This window comes from Doryrhamphus excisus, linkage group LG9 (assembly GCF_037039965.1).
Source record: "Doryrhamphus excisus strain RoL-2023G ecotype Guam linkage group LG9, RoL_Dexc_Guam_v1.1, whole genome shotgun sequence".
NCBI lineage: Eukaryota > Metazoa > Chordata > Actinopteri > Syngnathiformes > Syngnathidae > Doryrhamphus > Doryrhamphus excisus.
In genome coordinates, this window is record NC_136365.1 from 17,818,476 (window position 1) to 17,837,794 (window position 19,319).

The following is a 19,319-nucleotide window of genomic DNA, read 5'->3' on the forward strand; positions in this document are numbered from 1 at the left end:
CCAAATATTGATAGCATCACTAAAACACGGTAGTTCCAGTATTGTATTGATGCTAGCAAAACTAGCTTGATGAGAATTACTAAAATACTTTTTAGTTCTGTCTGACAGGAATTTGAATGACAGCGTCTCCCAAAAAATGTTTAATAAAAGGGAATCATTGCGTTTTTTGTTTATATTGTCACACCGTCTTGAATTATTACATTCATACGTTCTTAAATTGTTCACAAGGGAGTTTTTGTTTGTGTATGTCCGAAGAATTACTGTGGTAACAATATGGTCAACAAATGTAAGGCAATATTACATCATTTCATGATTTTATACAACTTATACGCCACTGTATCGGTAAATATGGACCTGTATTTACCAAGCATCGGTTCAATACCAACATTAACATTATCGCCCACTTTACCGAATTCGTTGAAAAAGTAACATTAGCAGGTGCACGTGTCGCATCCCCCTTCCGGAAGTGCAAACACCTCCATGTCGTCTCGAGCAGACCACTCCCCAGCACTCACACCCACGCGGGGAACAACAAAATCACTTGTCATGTCCGACGTGACTGAGCTCACCTTTGTGGCGGTCATACGGCGCTGGGTGGTGTTGGAAGGCGGAGGTGGATGTGTTCCCCTTCTACTCCCCAGGACTTGTGGAGCAGCCGTGGGGGTCCAAGTTAGGAGAGAGTCGGTGTCATGGTGCTCTGTACCGGTGCCTACCGCTCAGTGATCCCACTTCCAGGATGAGGAGGAGGAGGAAGGAAGAAGGAAAGGAGGGAGGGAGGGGTTGAAGGCGGGGTGGGGTGGGGGGGATTAAACAGGAGGCTTCGTCTATCCTGTTTTATTTTAAATAGTATTTACTATTTATTCAGTTGTCAACAATTTTTCGCAGTTAAACCTGTCTGCTGTCTAATTAAAAATAAATATATTTTAATTTTTTTTTATTTTTTTTAAATTTTCTTTCTTTCTTAAAATAAATCAATATACATGTTCATTCATTTTCTAATGTTTATCCTAACAAGGGTCCTGCGGGGTGCTGGAGCCTATCCCAGCTGTCTTTTGGCGAGAGGCGGGGTACACCCTGGACTGGTGGCCCGCCAACCAATCACAGGGCACATATAGACAAACAACCATTCACACTCACATTCATACCTATGGACAATTTGGAGTCGCCAATTAACCTAGCATGTTTTCAGAATATGGGAGGAAACCGGGAGAAAACCCACGCAGAGATGGCCGAGGGTGGAATCGAACTTAGGTCTCCTAGCTGTGAGGCCTACGCACTAACCACTCAGTCTCAATATACACGTTATATATGTTATTTATTATGTGTCAATATCAAAATACTGGTTTAATATCTTAAAAACGGGCTGCACGGTGTGCAAGTGGTTAGCGCACAGGCCTCACAGCTAGGAGCCTCAAGTTCAATTCCACCCTCAGGCATCTCTGTGTGATGAATATCTTAAAAACGTTAAACGCTCTCCAAATAATGACAAGGTGTACTTATTTTGCAGAACAAATACTAACACAGTATATTATGTTAATTTGAGAAATGAGTGAAACAGCCAGCATAAAAATATTTATAAAAAAAGGTAATATATGAACTAATATTGGAATTTTTAAAGCTAAAAAAATTAGAATCCATCACTAGAATCATACATAATTGTATTACAAATACAATGGTATTAAATTACTCCTAAAACGCAGTGAAAGTGGTCCCTCCCCCAATAAGGCTAAGGTAATGTTTCCCAATGAGAGTTACTGGCATGTATTTTTAGAATACTGCAACGGCGACGCATTTTGTTTTAAGAGGGAGTTTGTCGCCCTCTAGTGTTAACAAACGGTCACTGCACTCCTGTTGAGGTCACACCCATATACAAATAATATATACATTCTCTCCTATCAGGCATAGTATTAAATTAAATGTCACTATGAATACATAAGAGCAAAACATCCAGTGCTGATTTAGTAAAATTTAATTTACCAACCATTACTCCTTTAATAGATTCTTTCAACGTGGCTCATAAATGTTTTAAGTTACACAGCATCTTCGTTCAGAAGCCCGATGACAAAAATATCTTGTTGTTTTGTTTTTTTTGTACATCTTGTCTGTCAGTTTTTGCAGCATATCGCAGAGCGGAGAACATGAATGATTGTTGGAAAATACTGAAATAAAGAAAGATGATGCTACTTTTTTTTTTACCTGTGTAAATGCAGCAGACTTAGCTTTCCTTTATCAACTTTTTAAGTCTGCAACTCTACAATGACACGTTACAGGAAGTCATCCCGCATGATGATAAAAATAGCCGAGATGAACGCACTGATGACTTTGAAGCTCCCAGTTGTCTCTGAAAGAGCCTTTTTTTTGTTATTTTTTTTTTTAATTCCAAATGTGGTACATTAGCAGTAATGTGATAACATGGCAACTGGAGAGAAACCTGCTTCATATCCAAAGTCCTTGTTTCTCATTTACGTCCTTTTTTTGTTGTTGTAATAATCCCTGCAGTTTTCTTAGTCCTTGTCTTCATCTTCATCCTCCTCCTCGTCGTCTTCATCTGTTTGGTCCCGACTGTCCAGGTCATCTTCATCATCCACCTGCAAGCAAAGTGTCATGAAGTGTCACACTGATGGAATTTCCATTTCTTCCTGTTCTGTATGAATGGCTCTGACACAAAATTGAGTACATTTGGGAAGTTTAGCCGGCACTTTATACTTTATACTTATAAGGGCTGTGACAGAGGATGGGACACAAACCAGAATTTTCCAGGTGCTTTTCTGTATGAAAGGCCCACACATAAAATATGGTAAAAATTGATGCTGCAGTTTTTTGAGGTACACTGTAAAAAAAATCCAAGTTGACTCAACTTTAAAAAAAATTATAACCTGGCTGCCTAAAATTTTTTATTAAATCTAGCAAATTATTTCAGTTAATTTCAACTCACAACTAAGCTTCTCCAACTTAAAAGATCAAGTTCACATGACTTATTGGTTTGTTTTGGGAACTTTCTTTGTCACTTCAAATAACCAAATATTTTGGTAATCTCAACTCACTTTTGATTTAGTCCAACTAATTAGCTCGAGTAAATTCAACTCACAATTAAATTGAAATTAATTAAATTAACCTGATTTGAAAATGAGTTGAGATTACTTGTTTTACATTGTTGATACAACCAAAATATTTGGTTATTTGAGTGTGAATAACTCAAAGTCAAACTTTTTTTCCCTTGCACTGTAAAGCAAGGGTCTCAAATTCATTTTCTTCATTTGTTTCTTCATTTTTTTCGATAAAGTAGGGAATGTTAAAATACATGAAATGACAATCCTAGTCCGGGCAATTTTCTGCCTTTGGATGTAATACAGGGTTTACGACATTGTGATTTGTAGTGAGAGTAGGGAAAAGGTGGAGGAGATGCTGGAAGAGTGGAGGTTTGCCCTGGAAAGGAGAGGAATGAAGATTAGCCGCACCAAGACAAAGTATATATGTGTGAATGAGAGGGACCCGAGTGGAAGAGTGAGGTTACAGGGAGAAGAGATACAGAAGGTGGAGAATTGTAAGTTCTTTTAGTACAACAGGTCAGAATAATGATTGTGAAAAGGACACTTCTATGCTAGGACTACGTTAAAAATCAAATCAAACTATGGAATGGATTGAGTAAGGACCTCAATGCACAACGATGAGCCAATTCAAGAAACAATACAAGCAGTTGATGTTTGCTAAATACAAGGATGAAGAGTCTTGAACCAGTCATGATGTGCTATATATATCACTATATTGACACTTACTATGGTACACATTATGTCATTGGATGCTCATATCACCTCGTACTTCGGTACGTGACAAAAATGAAATTTAAAGAAAAAAAGAATTTAAAAAAAATTATATTAGGAAAGCAGGAAGTGAACAAATGTAACAGTTACTGATTGTAAAAGTACCAGATGGAGGGGTAGGATTTAATAAGCGTTGCTTCTTCCTACTCCTTTTGGACATGTGGAACTGTGAACTGATTATGTGATGCATTCAATTGTAATCTGATGCATGTTCAAATGAAATTAAACCATTACCATTACCAAAACTGTGGTGAGACCAGCCATGTTGTTTGGTCTAGAGACAGTGCCACTGTATTATAATGACACCAAGATAGCAGGATTGTTCGGTGACAAGGTAAGTTGTGATGATGATTGATGTAATCCATGAAGCTAATAGCCACTTGTAGCTCAGAACGAGCCAGATGCTTCCAGCCAGGCATGTAAACAAAAATGCCAGGATGTGGACTGAGATTGAAATGTGACTGTTCACCCCACTATTGGAGAAAAACTGGCATAAGACAAGCGAGATGCAGCAAAAGCTGGCATTTTCCGGTGTCGTTCTGTATAAAATGGCACCCGCATAAAATGGAGAAGGTAAAAAGTCAACACCATATGCTGCTTTCTGCTAAGCTACACAAACAGATAAGAACAAGTGAGTAAGAACCACGTCAGGCCTACCGTCTCTCCCAGTTCTTTGAGCCTCTCTTTGAGGCTGAGGATCTTCTGATCCTGGTCAGCCAGCAACATCAGCAGGTCGTCCTGCTCCTTCTTGGACTCCTGGAGGTCTGTTTGGAGCTTAGCTTTCTCCCTTTGCAGAATGGCCACTGAGCTGGTGGCTGAGGCCGCCTGCTGCTCCAGTTGCACCCGTCCCTCCGTCAGACCCCTGACCTCCTCCTGATGAGGACGGCGAGTAAGCACATGGTGAAATGTGTGATTTGTGAAATGATGAGAGAAAGCATATGCGGGTCACACACTTTGAGTCTTTCTGTCTCGGATGTTTGCGCTGCCAGTCTGCTCTCCAGTTCCGCCATGTTGGAGCCGTCTCCACTCGCGCTGGTGTCTGAAGACTAATGAAGTTCAATGGATTAGAATTATGCACGTATAGAACACATTAAAAGATCACATGTGTCATTGTACCCCAGTTTCAGCTCTTCTGAGAAGGTCCTGGTTGTCAGTCTTAAGCTGGCTGATCTCGGACGACTGGGACTGGACCTGACTCCTCAGAAGCTCCAGCTCCTGCAAGTCATGAGAAGTAAATACGGGAGCCCTGATGATGCATGTCATCATGAGGAAGTAGCAAAGTCCTGTCACCTTTAGTAGTTCTGTGTTGTCTGAGCCTCCTGTGGCGCCCTCTGTTGGCTGTGACCCCTTAGATCGCTACAAAAATACAATCACTTGAATTAACCACATAGTTTGTGATGGTGTACAATAGCAAATAATTAGCGACAGGTTAAAAAACATTGATATTAATAGCTGTGTTACTCATCAGTGGTATTACTCCTTGCTGCTATCACAAAATTGGTTCTGTTAATTGCAATATACTTAATAAATAAATGACCATGTCGTCAAAAAGATGCTTTTGAAGTAGGATTCAAAATTACTGAGTTGAATATTTATGTAGGTAGAACATAGAAACCTTGTTTATGACTTTCTAATGGTAATGGTTTTATTTCATTTGAACATGCATCAGATTACAATTGAATGCATCACATAATTAGTTTCACAGTTCCACATGTCCAAAAGGAGTAGGAAGAAGCAAAGCTTATTAAATCCTACCCCTCCATCTGGTACTTTTACAATCAGTAACTGTTACATTTGTTCACTTCCTGCTTTCCTAATATAGTTTAAGTTTTTTTTAACTTTATTTTATTAATTTTGTTTTTTTTTAGTTTTATTTATTTGTTTAATTTTATTTTTTTGTCACATACCGAAGTACGAGGTGATACGACCATCCAATGACATAATGTGTACCATAGTAAGTGTCAATATAGTGATATATATAGCACATCATGACTGGTTCAAGACTCTTCATCCTTGTATTTAGCAAACATCAACTGCTTGTATTGTTTCTTGAATTGGCTCATCGTTGTGCATTGTTTGACGTCCTTACTCAATCCATTCCATAGTTTGATTCCACGTACTGAAATGCTATGGCTTTTTAATGTAGTGCTCAGTCCACATACTGAAATGCTATGGCTTTTTAATGTAGTGGAATCAAACTATGGAATGGATTGAGTAAGACCCTCTAAACAGGTTGTATCATTATTAGAGCCCTGTAGACATGAAATAACACCCCACTGTCACTTTTCCACTCCATTATTCTTAGCTAACATCACATTGCACATCACATAACAGACGGCTGCCGCTAGCATAGCAAACTATTGAGCTAACTAGTTAACCTCTCCACTATACTGATTTTAAACTTTAAAAAGTGTATCGAAGTAGCCAGTCTCCATGCAGTGTGAAAGGTACTACTGATGTCTAGTGACCAAAATACTACCGTACATATAACTTTCATCCATTTTCTATGCTGCTTGTCTCTCATTAGGGTCATTCGGGTACTCATTTGGGTATGCTGGAGCCTATGCCAGCTGACTATCCCTGTCCGCTTAGCAGTTTTGGTAAATAAAGACCCCAGCTATTAATTCAGTATTAAATACACACATCACTAACCAGAGTATTAATGACCGCCTCTTTGTCACTGAGTTGTGTCTGGAGGAGAGCGTGTTGACTGCGGAGCTCCTCCATCTCCTCTCGTAGTTGCGCCACTTCTTCCGTCTGCATCCCGTTCACCTGGGAGCCGTCTCCCTGAAGACTGTTGGCCTGACTCTGGTTCTCCTTCCCTGGAAAGTTAAAAAAAAAAATGGAAGTTTTGTGTTAGTGTTATGTGTTGTAAGTGGAGCGCTGTCAGGATTAAGGTGGCCCGCACCTAGCTTGAGCTTGAGTATGTTGTACTGGTCTTTGTGCTGCTGGATCTGGCTCAGCTGCTGGACCATGGTGGTCTGCATCTCTTCATTCTGGGACGTCATGGAGGCCATCTGTTCTTTCAGCTCTTGGATCTTGGCATCCTGGCGAATCACGTGACCACGGTGAGGACGTCAAAAAACGGTTTGAGTCTTGTCCAGTCGGTTTGTTACCTGTTCCCGGATCAGCTCTTTGTACTGCGTTACAATGTTGTCATGCTGCTCCAACGTTTTCTTCACCTCCTCTTCCTTCTTCTCTTCCTCACTGGACTTGTGGACCGCCTTGGTGATCACACCTGTTGACGGGAAAATCATTAAAGAGACTGAGAATGCCTGCTAAATCATACAATTTGAATTTTTTTTGTATGTGAAAATGGCTACAGCATGTACACTTAGTATTTCAGGATGGTAACAGTTTGACCCTGGAACAGACTATTTCATTCATTCATTCATTCATTCATTTTCTACCGCTTATCCTCACGAGGGTCGCGGTGGGTGCTGGAGCCTATCCCAGTTGTCTCCGGGTGAGAGGCGGGGTACACCCTGGACTGGTGGCCAGCCAATCACAGGGCACATATAGACAAACAACCATTCACACTCACATTCATACCTATGGACAATTTGGAGTCGCCAATTAACCTAGCATGTTTTTGGAATGTGGGAGGAAACCGGAGTGCCCGGAGAAAACCCACGCATGCACGGGGAGAACATGCAAACTCCACACAGAGATGTCCGAGGTTGGCCAAGGGTGGAATTGAACCTGAGTCACTCGACCGCCGTGCAGCTCCCAGACTATTTAAATTTTCCTTATTTTATATGGACACAAACTACAGAACTGTAAAGTTAAACACATGACAAAGTAGACAAAGTGATGACTGACCCTCCAGTTCTTTAACCAGCTTAGTGAACTCGTGGTCGAACAGCATCTGCTCCGGAGATGGAAAAACGGGCTGCGGCTTCTGTGCGGCCCGTGAGTACAGCTCGTGCTTTGTGATAAAACCCAGCTTCTCCACAAAGTTCTCCTTGCCGATACGCTTCTCAATCAGCTGCTTCAGTTTCTCTCTGAGGGAGCGGAAGGGAAACAAATAAGTGCACAAACAACCATCGACTTGTGCGATGAGTCAGGAAGTGGCGCTCACTTGGTGTAGTTCTCTAGCGAGTTGTCGTTGTAGTAAATGCAGATGCCCAGCAGCAGCGCACACAGGCCTTGCACCAGACGCTCATCCTCTCCCAGATTCTCGGAGATCTGAGCTGTTAGCTACAACAGTCGTCAAGTCAAGGATGCGGTCAACATAAGAAACACGCGGCAGGCTCCTTAGAGAGGAGGCAGTGGAAGGATACAAAAGGAACGTTTTCCTGATTGTGGAGAAAGTGTGTGACGGCTATGGGACAGTTGTTGATCCACGTGCACAGCAGCATGAGGAGGCCCACCCTCGTCTGTACTTTGCTGCCCTGCGGAAGACAACAGAGAAAAATATCTCGAGTCAATGGTGAGCGGTGTATACTATAATGGGTCACAATATCAGGTACACCTGCACGTAGAACAATAAAAGGATGCGGGGACTAATCCATACATATGCTAAGACACTTTACATACAGTACATATACTTAGAAATAATACAGCTATGTGTTCTAGGTGACAAAACAGTATTTTTAATATAATTACTACCAATAATAGGGTTTTTTAGAATGTGTCGAGGGCCAATAAAAAGCTGTGGTCGCACTTTGGCTCTACTTCAGCTTACTAGAATACGTAGGTGTACCTAATGAAGTGACCGATGTGTGAATAAATATAAATATTATACACTATTAGTTCCTACAAGAATATTATGAGGAAGCATACGCAGGAGATGGCGTGCATGTTCAAAATTCAAATTGGGTGACAGAAAATTACATGAAGTTCCCAAATGGGAAATTTCATTGTCAGGAAAAAAACTATTAGGTCAACACTCTTATTTCAGTCGGCAAACAATGAAATTTCAAACCATTCAGTCTAATTTTCACAACTTAAACTCTACAACTTAGTTACTCCTTTATTGAAATCATCAGCCGTTAATGGGGTTAGCAAAAAAAAAAAAAACAGGACAAAGCCTAGCTGATATTCATACAGTTAGATAGATTAATGCATTTTGGAATAACTGCTATGATTGCATAGGGATGGCACTGTTTTAATTCTATATCAAAAGCTAAAAAAGCAATCAATATAGTGCAAAGGCAAGAAACTCATCAACATGCAACAAAAAACAACAACGGATATGTGAGCCATAATGGCAAATCTAAAATCCTAGCGGCATTTTAACTTACACAACTTATAATAATCACCTTTTCATATTTAGTCTCCATGTAGGAAGTAATGTACAAAAGTGAAACAAAACAAAGCGTTTATTGACCAACGCTGGCCTTGAATATCGGCAGACGTGGCATCTGTAAAGCTGAAGATTACCATAGACTTTAAAGAGTGTGCCGCAATAGCTGCTAAAAAGAAAATTCTACATTGACCAGCAAGTCATAATAATGACTTATATTTAATAATAAAATTTTGTTATGTTGATCATAATTTTTCCCAGACAAAAATATCAAATGCCTGGTACTCTCTGCAGTTGAACACACCAATATAGGAAATATGGTAACTAGGCCCAAAAGTTGCTGCATTGCAAATCATGGGGGGAGGGGGTTGCACCAGTGCAGCATGATTAAGAGCCGCATGCCAGGAAGGGGAACCAAGAGTAGCTGGACACCAAGATCTCCTTCATACATAAGCCCCCCACAAAAAAAAAAAACTTCCTCCAGAAGCCAAGCTGAAAAAACAAGACAGGTGGCTCCCCAAACAACACACACACACGAAAAAAAACACGTCACACGCACTTTACTCACCCGTCGGCTGATCTTATCACCCTGAAAAACCACAATGTGACACTGCTCTAATCAATCATGTTACAATTGGCTATTAAAACACTCCCCCTTTTAAAGACACACACATCTAAGAGCATCAGAATAGGCATTTACCTGAGAGAGGATGTTGGTGCACTGCTGCAACAAAGACACGGGAGGTTTGCCCAGGCTGGTGGCCAGCTGGACCCGCAAGAGTTGCTCCTTCTGGGTGAGGTTGTCCTGCAGGGCGTGAGCCAAAGCCACCGCCGCACACCAGTTGGAGAGGGAGTCTGCTGAGAAGAGGCCACCGCACAGGAGCTGGCCTGCTGAGATGCAGTTGGCTGAAGAACACAAACACCACATTATAAAATAATAAACATTATAAAAAAAAATAAAAGGGAGAACACTGACATTTTTAGAACCTCTAAAAATAAAAATGTAAACGTGTATGAATGATAGTAAAAGTATTCATTAAGATATCTGTCTACATGTACAACATCATTTTGTACAACTTTCTAAACTTTGCAGATTACTGTATTTTCTGGACTATAAGTCGGTCCAGAGTATAAGTAGCACAAGGCCAAAAATGCATAATTAGGTAGACAAAAACATACATAAGTCGCTCGGGAGTATAAGTCGCACAAGGCCAAAAATGCATAATTAGGTAGAAAAAAACATACATAAGTCGCTCCGGAGTATAAGTCGCACAAGGCCAAAAATGCATAATGAGGTAGAAAAAAACATACATAAGTCGCTCCGGAGTATAAGTCGCACAAGGCCAAAAATGCATAATTAGGTAGAAAAAAACATACATAAGTCGCTCCAGAGTATAAGTCATATTTTTTGTGGGTAATTTATTTATGACCATTTATGATAAGTCGCACAAGGCCAAAAATGCATAATTAGGTAGAAAAAAACATACATAAGTCACTCCAGAGTATAAGTCGCACAAGGCCAAAAATGCATAATTAGGTAGAAAAAAACATACATAAGTCACTCCGGAGTACAAGTTGCACACGGCCAAAAATGCATAATTAGGTAGAAAAAAACATATATATATATATATATATATTACTATTAGCAATAGAGATAGCATTAAAACATAGAGCATGTGTGCGTATATAGGTGTTTACTTGGTGGATTATTTTCAGTCATTCTAATTATTCTGATTATGTAGAAAGGACAGCACTGATTATACAGGTTGGGTTCCTGTGGTTGCACACATGCATGAGAAAGTCCTATAACAGTCACATGTGAGGCATTATGAACCTCTAGCTGCATTTTTATCCAGATCTGCACCAAAATATGCTGAATAGCCGCCAAACAGCAATGAAAACGAGGGGCAAAAAATATTTAATAACAGTAACTAACAGCACGGACTGACCGTCAATTGTGGAGGGCAGCAATGTAGCCACAATCTCTCCCTGCCCTTTCTGGTTTTTATAGAGGAAACACTGGAAGCAGTAGAGGACAGCACAGCGAAGCACAAACGGCTGTCTGTCGTTGACCATGGACATGAGCAAGACCACGATGGCAGGTCTGTAAATAGCCAGAGGAGACAGATGAGGACACTGATGGCTGCCGTCAGTACTTTACTGCTAATGGCAGTGTTACCCATACAGTTTACTTATGGGATAGCTGTGTTTTACCTTGGTGGGTTAGAAGGAGCGTTGACAGACGCAAAGTAGTCCTGGTTGACCTGTGAACCCCTGATGACCTCTGACACAGTGTTGATGGTCTGGAAGGAGGCACACATGTATGGCTTAATAAGCATAAAATTGTCATTATTGTGACCATGCTTATTACCTCGGTGAGTATGTCTGCCGGCACCCCGGTGGCCATGAGAATGGTACACAACTGCTGCAGAAGGCCACACTGGAACATGGACTTCTGACAGCTGGCTGTGGCTCCCGGAGAGTTCACAGGGGACACCATGACTCGCACCAGCTGGGATCATGAACAGAAACTATTTTTATTACAGTATAACATCTCAAAAGACAGTATCATACAAAGTATAGTTGAATATACTTTAAAGTAGTCACCGTACAACTTGTATAGCAGTATAGATTTACCATTCACTGAAAATAAGTCAGCGCGCAGACCTCACAGCTAAGAGACCAGGGTTCAATTCCACCCTCAGCCATCTCTGTGTGGAGTTTGCATGTTCTCCCCGTGAATGCATGGGTTTTTTCCGGGTACTCCGGTTTCCTCCCACATTCCAAAAACATGCTAGGTTAATTGGCGACTCCAAATTGTCCATAGGTATGAATGTGAGTGTGAATGGTTGTTTGTCTATATGTGCCCTGTGATTGGCTGGCCACCTGTCCAGGGTGTACCCCGCCTCTCGCCCAAAGACAGCTGGGATAGGCTCCAGCACCCCCCGCGATCCTCGTGAGGAAAAAGCGGTAGAAAATGAATGAATGAATGAATTAATTAAATCGTCTGTTCCAGGGTCAAACTGTTACCAAAATGAATGAATGAATGAAAACAGCCATTATTGTCTAAATGTATTGTTAACAGTCCAGATTGACGGTGGTAGCGTATGATCTGGGGCTGCACAAGTGCTGCAGGTACTGTGGAGTTGCGGTTCAACATGAATTCCAACATGTGCTGTGACATGATATGAGTCTAAACGTACGCCCAAGAAGGCAACTGAGTGACCAAGTATGTCTCCTCCACACCGAGACACAATTGAGCTATTGTAGAACATCCTAAGGCCGCTGAAAGGTGGAGGAGCTCAAGGTGTCTAAAACCCACCAATGACATCATCATGGAGGAGTGGGAGAAGATTCCAGTAACGATCTGTGCATTCTGGTGGATTCCATGTCCAAGAGGATTAAGGCATGGCTACATAATGGTGCTGATACTAAATATTCACATTGTGGACAATTAGCTATTTAGACAACAATGGCTGTGTGTTGACAGTAACTCTATACAAGCTGTACACTGACTACTCTAAAGTACTGCATATCCAGGCTTTCTGTAGTATTGTCCCTTAAGATAAACACACAGGAGTGTCGCGTGGTACCTGCAGCATCAGATGGAGGTTGGTAACTTTCTGCGCAGACCAGCCGGAGTTGTCGTCGCCCACCTCAAACCATGGCCTCATCCTCTGGATAAAAGAGCCCTCCTTGAAGAAGTTCTGGTTGGAGCTGTTGTTCTTGAGGAGGTTGAGGAGCAGCAGCAAACAGTCCTCCACCACAATACCTGCATACAGGACATGTAGGTGAAATTGAATAAATATTAGGATGAATGTTTTAGGCAGAGGTCTCAAACCTGCAGCCCGCGGGCCAAATGCAGCCCGCAAGATGCTAGTTTGAGGCCCCCACCTTGATACCAAAGTTTAATGTTGAAATGACAGCTTAAAGCTGTGTGCACACCGGACACAATGAACATGATTTTGCCCCGCCCATACTGTTACCCTACCCTGTTACCCCGCCCTGTTTTGCTTTGGATTAGCAATGAAGCTAAAGGCTTATGACGCTGGGTACAAATAAATGCAGGAAATGATTTGGAATAAAAGGGAAAATACACGTCAAGATAAAGCATCTCATCAAACATGTTGTTAAAGTTACGACGCTGCTCTCAGATGGAACTGAGTACGATGCTAACTTGCTAATTGGGTAAAATTCATTAATGTTCATGTTAAAGGTTAAATAACTGTTAATACTGTACATTTGAATCTGAAAAAAATAATTTCTCTACCAACTGTATGTGGTTTCTTACGTTTTTCTTATTTGCTGTTTTATTATTATTTTACTTATTTATTACTGATTGATTGATTTACTGTCTTTATTCTTAATTTGTTAATTTTTTATCTTATTTGGTGTATAGAAAAATAAAAATTAAGATATTTGAGAACAGTGGAATGTTTTATCAGATATTTTGGTGTGAAAAACCGGAACCAAAGTACTGAAAAAGTGTAGGGTATAGTAGAAGCAAAAGCATTGAAGATAGTTTTTTAATCGATTTTTTTTCCCAGTTTTTAATGAATGCGTATTGGGTTTTTTTTTTTGAAAACCTGATGCGGCCCGGCTTCACCCAGAACCTAGCTCCGGTGGCCCCCAGGTAAATTGATTTTGAGACCCCTGGTTTTAGGTGTACCTCCATCGCTGCTTCCCTCTTCCGTGATGATATCCAGTAGGCGTTCAAACGCATTTTCAAACGCCACAATCTTCTGAATGGCAGCGTTGCCTTTAGTTAACTGCTGAAGCAACAACAATCCCTGTGGGAGACGAACATGTCAGTGATATAATATGGTCACCACAGTGCTGTGAATCTGGAACAGCAACATTGTGTTACGGTTCTGATTTGACAATGCTTTGTGTGAAAGAGGCCACTCACGTCATTGCGGATCACTTCTCTGGAGTCTGCCAACAAGTCCATCAACCTGGAAACACCTGCGAGTGTACACGAGTGCGGATTACAAACAGGGAAGGGTCAGAATGTCAACATAAATGTCATATACATATCATAGTGGAGGAGCTGACCCATCGGGCTGACCAGGATGATGCTCTGCACTTGCACACACTGGCTCTTCAGGAGGGCCGTCAACAATTTCACACCAGGCCAACGCACATGGAAGTCAAACTCCTAAAAATGGAAATAGATGAATATTCAGTATGAATACGTCAGATCATAACCCCAACACACAGCACCCGCAGAGCAGACTGGGCATCTGCAAAGCTGCAGTTTACACTGGAGTTGCTGCTGTATGTAGCTAGCTGAGCAAACATATCAAAAACGCGTAATACTGCAAAAATGCATTTGTACAAATAAAGGAATCCTCTCAAATAAATGCCTTCTAATAATAATAACACATTTTATTTGTATAGCGCTTTTCAAAATACTCAAAGACACTTTAAAGAAGAATGGAGTTGAATAAAAACAAGTAAAAGATACACTAAAATACAACATTCATTCGTTAATATGCAGTTAAAACATGAGTAAAAGCGGGGCGGGGCACAGACGTCAGGTATAAAAAGTTAGACATTAAAAACAGATTTAAAGAGGTGGGTTTTTTAGTTGTTTTTTTTGAAACTGGGACGGTCGGGGCAAGCACGGAGTCAATGGGTAGAAAACAGCCATCTCTGTGTGGAGTCTGCATGTTCTCCCCGTGCATGTGTGGGTTTTCTCCGGGTACTCCGGTTTCCTCCCACATTCCAAAAACATGCTATTTTAATCGGCGACTCCAAATTGTCCATAGGTATGAATGTGAGTGTGAATGGTTGTTTGTCTATATGTGCCCTGTGATTGGCTGGCCACCAGTCCAGGGTGTACCCCGCCTCCTCTCGCCTAAAGACAGCTGGGATAGGCTCCAGCACCCCGTGAGGAAAAAGCAGTAAAAAATGAATGAATGACCCAGTTGAGTCTCAAATTAAGCAAACCCTTTTTAGTAATAAGATGACTTGGTCGACATAAGCAAGACTGACATAAGTAGGTTCCTCTGTTGCAAAGTACCTCCAATAAGGTGAGGAGCAGGGTAATGTGCTCGTGCTCCTGAATGAAGGCCTCGGTGAACTTGGCGCCAAGGTCATCTGCCTGCTTCTGTGCTGCTTCATCTGTACAAAAAGAGAGGATATGAAAGGTGAGACTGGGCAAGAATCAAAAACACAGGAAACAAGGGATGGAAGCAAGAGTAGAATATGTTGGATGCAGTCAGCCTGAGTTAGTTCACAGCAATACTTATACCGCTTCTGCAACAAAAATGAGGTGGTTTTTGATGCCGTTTATACATGCAAACCACAAGGTGGTAGAAAGCAACTTCTCCCCTAAGCAAGTCAGAGCTTTTCTTCCTGTCACCAACACACAAACCAAGGACCTGCAGCGATGCAGCTGTGAGCGACACACAGAGTCCCACTGGAAAAAGAGACTCAATGGTTGTTACTAAACAACATAGGCGCCATTATGATGCTAATGCTAAGATAATGTTAATCAATGAGGCACAACTATGAAATATAATGTTTTCTTGCAATTTAAATAATACATCCCAAGTATTGCCGAACTTACTTCTTTATTACACAGCAATATTGTTCGGTTTTGTAACAAACCTCATCCAATAAAAGACAAAATAGGGAGAAAATAGCCTTTCAAAATACTTTTAGGGTAGAATTAATCATTTTACATGGTAATACGTCAATTTTTGGTGTGATTTAGAATACTATATCACTTTCTTTTTTTAAAGTCTCTTCAACACAATAGTAATTTATTGATGGTTCATAGTATTAACCAGCAGTTAGAGCGTCACCTCCCACGCAAGCATAATAGTCTGGGCGCAGTGAGGGGGAAATACCGCTGTAACAACGGAGCCGACAACCCAACGTCCAAAGTGAAACTAGCTTGACTACAGTACACCGTGGACATGTCTGCATGGTGATGATGTGTTTTCTTCTTCGTGTGGGTGGCGGGAGTCAAGTCGATAACGTTTTTTTTTAGGCGCAATACCGTACCTAGCATGTTGGTGTGTAGCCCTTTGTTAAGAACATGATACAGCAACCTTGTGGCGGAAGCCAATATTATCTGATGATCAAAAATACAGTGCATCGGCCTCCGACCATGATCCAGATCAGATCATATCTATTCGGCCGTGAGTGCATGTAGTTTTGTCTCTGAATCAGGTATCATAAATCGAGCATATGTTTGATTTCAGTACTGACCCATCACGTTCCCATTTGTCTATTTCTCTATTTGAGAAAGCTCATTTGAACCACTTTTAAGGGCATGCCATGAAAAGTGTCTATCTAAAGCTATTTGTTATTTGTGAGTACTCCTGGGAAGGGGGCAGGGGTTGGTGCAAGGGAAAGGGAAGTGGGTGCATCATGCACAGTCAAAAATTGTTACCTTCCGATTCATCTGTGAAGTTAAGACATGGAAGAGAAAAGAGAGAGACGAGAATCTTACAGTATACATAAATATATTATATATATATTCTAAACAGACAGAAAAGTGAATGCACATTGAACTCAACATGCAAGAACAACAAAGACAAAAGTTCTTCCTGGTGCCAACCTTTGAACAGGTAAATTGGATCATTGCTAATTAGTGATCATTCAGTACCTTGCTCTTCATCCTCGTCGTTGCAGATGATGTTGTATAGCGTGTCCAAAGCGTAGCCAAGGATTTCTGAGTCTGACCTGTCGGATTTCAGAAGAACAAATGTTAACAGTACAGGAGCTACGACGTGCCATTCGGTTCTTGTACAACCGGAGCATAATTGTTTTAGTGCATCAGTGGCCAACAATAAGAGAGCATTTTGTTAATTTCAGTGGCAGAATCCTGGTTAATACTGCCATGCTTTTATTTTGTAGCCTACTTTTACAATGTCTGTCAGGAATAACAACAAAAAGACAAAAGGTGGCATTGCTGAGGCAAAAAAGCAGGCTAAAATTAACAAATGGCGACAAGCAACTGACAAAACGCAACAGTCACATTGCCAAGAAAGCACGTTACTTAAGGAAGCAGGCGAAAATTCAAGGAACCATCTGCAAAATCGACATCAAGTTAAAATCGAGAACCAGAGGGAGTCTAAATACTTGTCATCACAGGCAGTAATCAGTAGATTATGTACAAAATATGTCATGACTATGTTAATAAATAATGGGTTTGACAATTGCATGGATGTACCTGTCAGTTTGCAGGATGTTAATCAAATGATCCATCGCCTGCATACCAACCTCCATTCGATATTTCTACAAAAGAAAGGCAAGCCAAAGGCAATAATTAGCCTATGATAACAGCATAATTCATGAAAATCCTAATACTTTACCTTAGAGAGGGATTTAAGCGCACGGACAGCATCTCTGCGATCCTCCAGGAGTGTAGAGGAGGCCACTCGGTCGCACAGTTTCTGAATCTGGCAAAAATACAGAACAAATAAAAGAAATATGCAAAGAAAAGCAGATGAGTGAGACAAATTAACAATGAAAACTCTTAAATAGTCAAACATATTCAGTGGCATGTCTGCTCCTTCAATTTACTGAAGTCATCATAAGGCTGTGCAATAAATAGCAATGTATAGGACTAGCATAGTGAGTCCTAGCCTAACGTATTACACAAATTTGGCAATACATTTAACTGCAGTGAAACATAATGTAAATCTGTGTGCCTGACAGACAATTACTATCGTTTAAATTCCATATAAAACACCACAACCAACCATTTCAGACGCAAAGCCTCCAGAATCAACCAATGCATGCGTTAAAGGCTGTACTTCAGAGTTAAATGTGTACTAGAAAATAATTCAAAACACGACATAAAACATGACACTCGTCACTGTTTGTAAGACAGAACAGATGACTGGAGGACTGACTCTGCTGCGATCTCCATTTTGTTGGATAGTAGTCACATGGGAATTAGAAAAAATATACTTAATTGATTATTACTTACAACGACTCATTGCTGAATGACATGTTGGCTACATTAGCCTATTAGCATTCTGGCTAGCTAGTTAATGTGATTGGAGCAGGCTAATTGCTGTCACTACGAAAATATGTAGACACGCTGGCGTGACGTGTAGTGTAAATAATGGTAGTGTTTAGGTTAAAAAAACATGTAGTAAGTCTTATAAGTGTGTAAAAGCTAAGCTAGTCGCTGGTCAAAGATAGCCGGTGTTATTTCCCTACCGTCTCCGCTCCAGAGGGCTGCGGCCCGGCTGACTGTCCACCCATCACTCCTCGAAGGAAGTTCATCTTGACAAGACGTCCTATCGGCGGCGTAGGAATAAAAAATATGTCCCTCCACTCTGAAGAAACACCGGTATCAAAAATCTGAGTGAAGACTTCAAAAGAAAAAAAAATGTATTTTTGGTGGAACACAGGGTAGTGACAGAGCGACCCCGGAAGTCCTCGCCAATGGAGGACTGGGCGCATGCGCAACGACGTGGCGCTACGTGGCCGGTCAGGTGCCGTCACATATTTAAAGGGCCACACACGTTCTATTGCAACCTAAATCAAGAATGTATTGTATAAAGTCTTTGTATAAATTTGTATACATTTGTATACATTTGTATACATTTCTATAAATTTGTATCTTTGTATAAATTTTTCCTAGTGTCCATCAGTATAATGGATTACCATCTAAAACTAAAATAACAGTGGTCTCTTGTCATACTTCAAAACAGGTTTAATAATAGCACTAATATTTAAAAGGTTAATATCCATCAACATTTGAAAACATTTTGTGCCAACATTAAACAAATATTAAATAAATTTCAAGAAATAATAACATTTTATTTAATTTATTAAAATGTCAATTTTTTTAATTAGTCCCTGTAGGACACTTGAGGAAAGACGTAGAAAATTTTAAAACCACATTATTGAAGACATTAAAATATACTTTTTGAACTTAAAAAACAGACATTCTCTTTCTATGCTTGTCTTGATTAATATCATTTAAAACCACTTTAATTTTATTTTTAACAATAACGGGTATGGGTTTTGGCTCTATTGTACTTCAAACTGACATCATGCAAGACATCACCACCTCCGGAGACTTCACTACAGTGAGTTTTTTTACTTTGGTCACTTTTTGTGATGTCACTGAGGACACGTGTGATGATAACCATAGAACCAGAAATGGAACCTATAACAAAAGGGACTGACCAAGCCAAATTAAATAACATAAAATCAGCAATTTAATGCTGGTGAGGTTACCAGTTGTTTTTGTCTATATAAAACGTGACCTTACA

At 40.6% G+C, this 19,319-nt stretch overlaps 2 protein-coding genes across 5 annotated transcripts in view; both read right to left on the reverse strand.

Annotated features, from left to right (window-relative positions):
- Positions 1-756, reverse strand: part of coro2aa (coronin 2Aa) — a 35,806-nt gene extending 35,050 nt beyond the window's left edge. Inside the window, exon 1 of the mRNA XM_058065355.2 lies at positions 570-756. Coding sequence (XP_057921338.2) covers positions 570-584 — 15 coding nt within the window. The 5' untranslated portion in view covers positions 585-756. The remainder of the gene's footprint in view (positions 1-569) is intronic.
- A 1,195-nt stretch (positions 757-1,951) lies between these two features.
- Positions 1,952-18,474, reverse strand: uso1 (USO1 vesicle transport factor). 4 transcript variants are annotated; one of them, XM_058080776.2, is made up of 26 exons: positions 18,256-18,474; positions 17,400-17,486; positions 17,258-17,322; positions 16,691-16,767; positions 16,475-16,486; positions 15,095-15,195; positions 14,125-14,227; positions 13,979-14,034; positions 13,739-13,859; positions 12,663-12,841; positions 11,441-11,581; positions 11,284-11,372; positions 11,019-11,173; positions 9,770-9,975; positions 9,638-9,658; positions 8,105-8,215; positions 7,903-8,021; positions 7,644-7,825; positions 6,938-7,059; positions 6,730-6,868; positions 6,474-6,643; positions 5,112-5,177; positions 4,938-5,036; positions 4,775-4,867; positions 4,479-4,694; positions 1,952-2,588 (listed from the first exon to the last, which is right to left on the reverse strand). In XM_058080776.2, exons 1-26 carry the CDS (start codon positions 18,319-18,321, stop codon positions 2,505-2,507), a joined length of 2,880 nt encoding a protein of 959 aa, XP_057936759.2. In that variant the 5' UTR covers positions 18,322-18,474; the 3' UTR covers positions 1,952-2,504. The 4 variants fall into 4 exon arrangements, with proteins under 4 accessions (XP_057936759.2, XP_057936768.2, XP_057936775.2 ...); XM_058080785.2 differs by lacking the exon at positions 16,475-16,486; XM_058080792.2 differs by lacking the exon at positions 9,638-9,658.
- Positions 18,475-19,319: the final 845 nt, after the last annotated feature.

What these genes read in the sequence shown, in the direction of transcription:
- uso1 (XM_058080776.2), bottom strand. Translation starts at nt 18,321, where the DNA reads ATGAACTTCCTTCGAGGAGTGATGGGTGGACAGTCAGCCGGGCCGCAG. An exon ending in AACATCCTGCAAACTGACAG is followed by an intron (nt 16,768 to 17,257) that starts GTACATCCATGC and finishes GAAATCCGACAG; the next exon opens with GTCAGACTCAGAAATCCTTG. An exon ending in AGAGGGAAGCAGCGATGGAG is followed by an intron (nt 12,842 to 13,738) that starts GTACACCTAAAA and finishes TCCTGTATGCAG; the next exon opens with GTATTGTGGTGGAGGACTGT.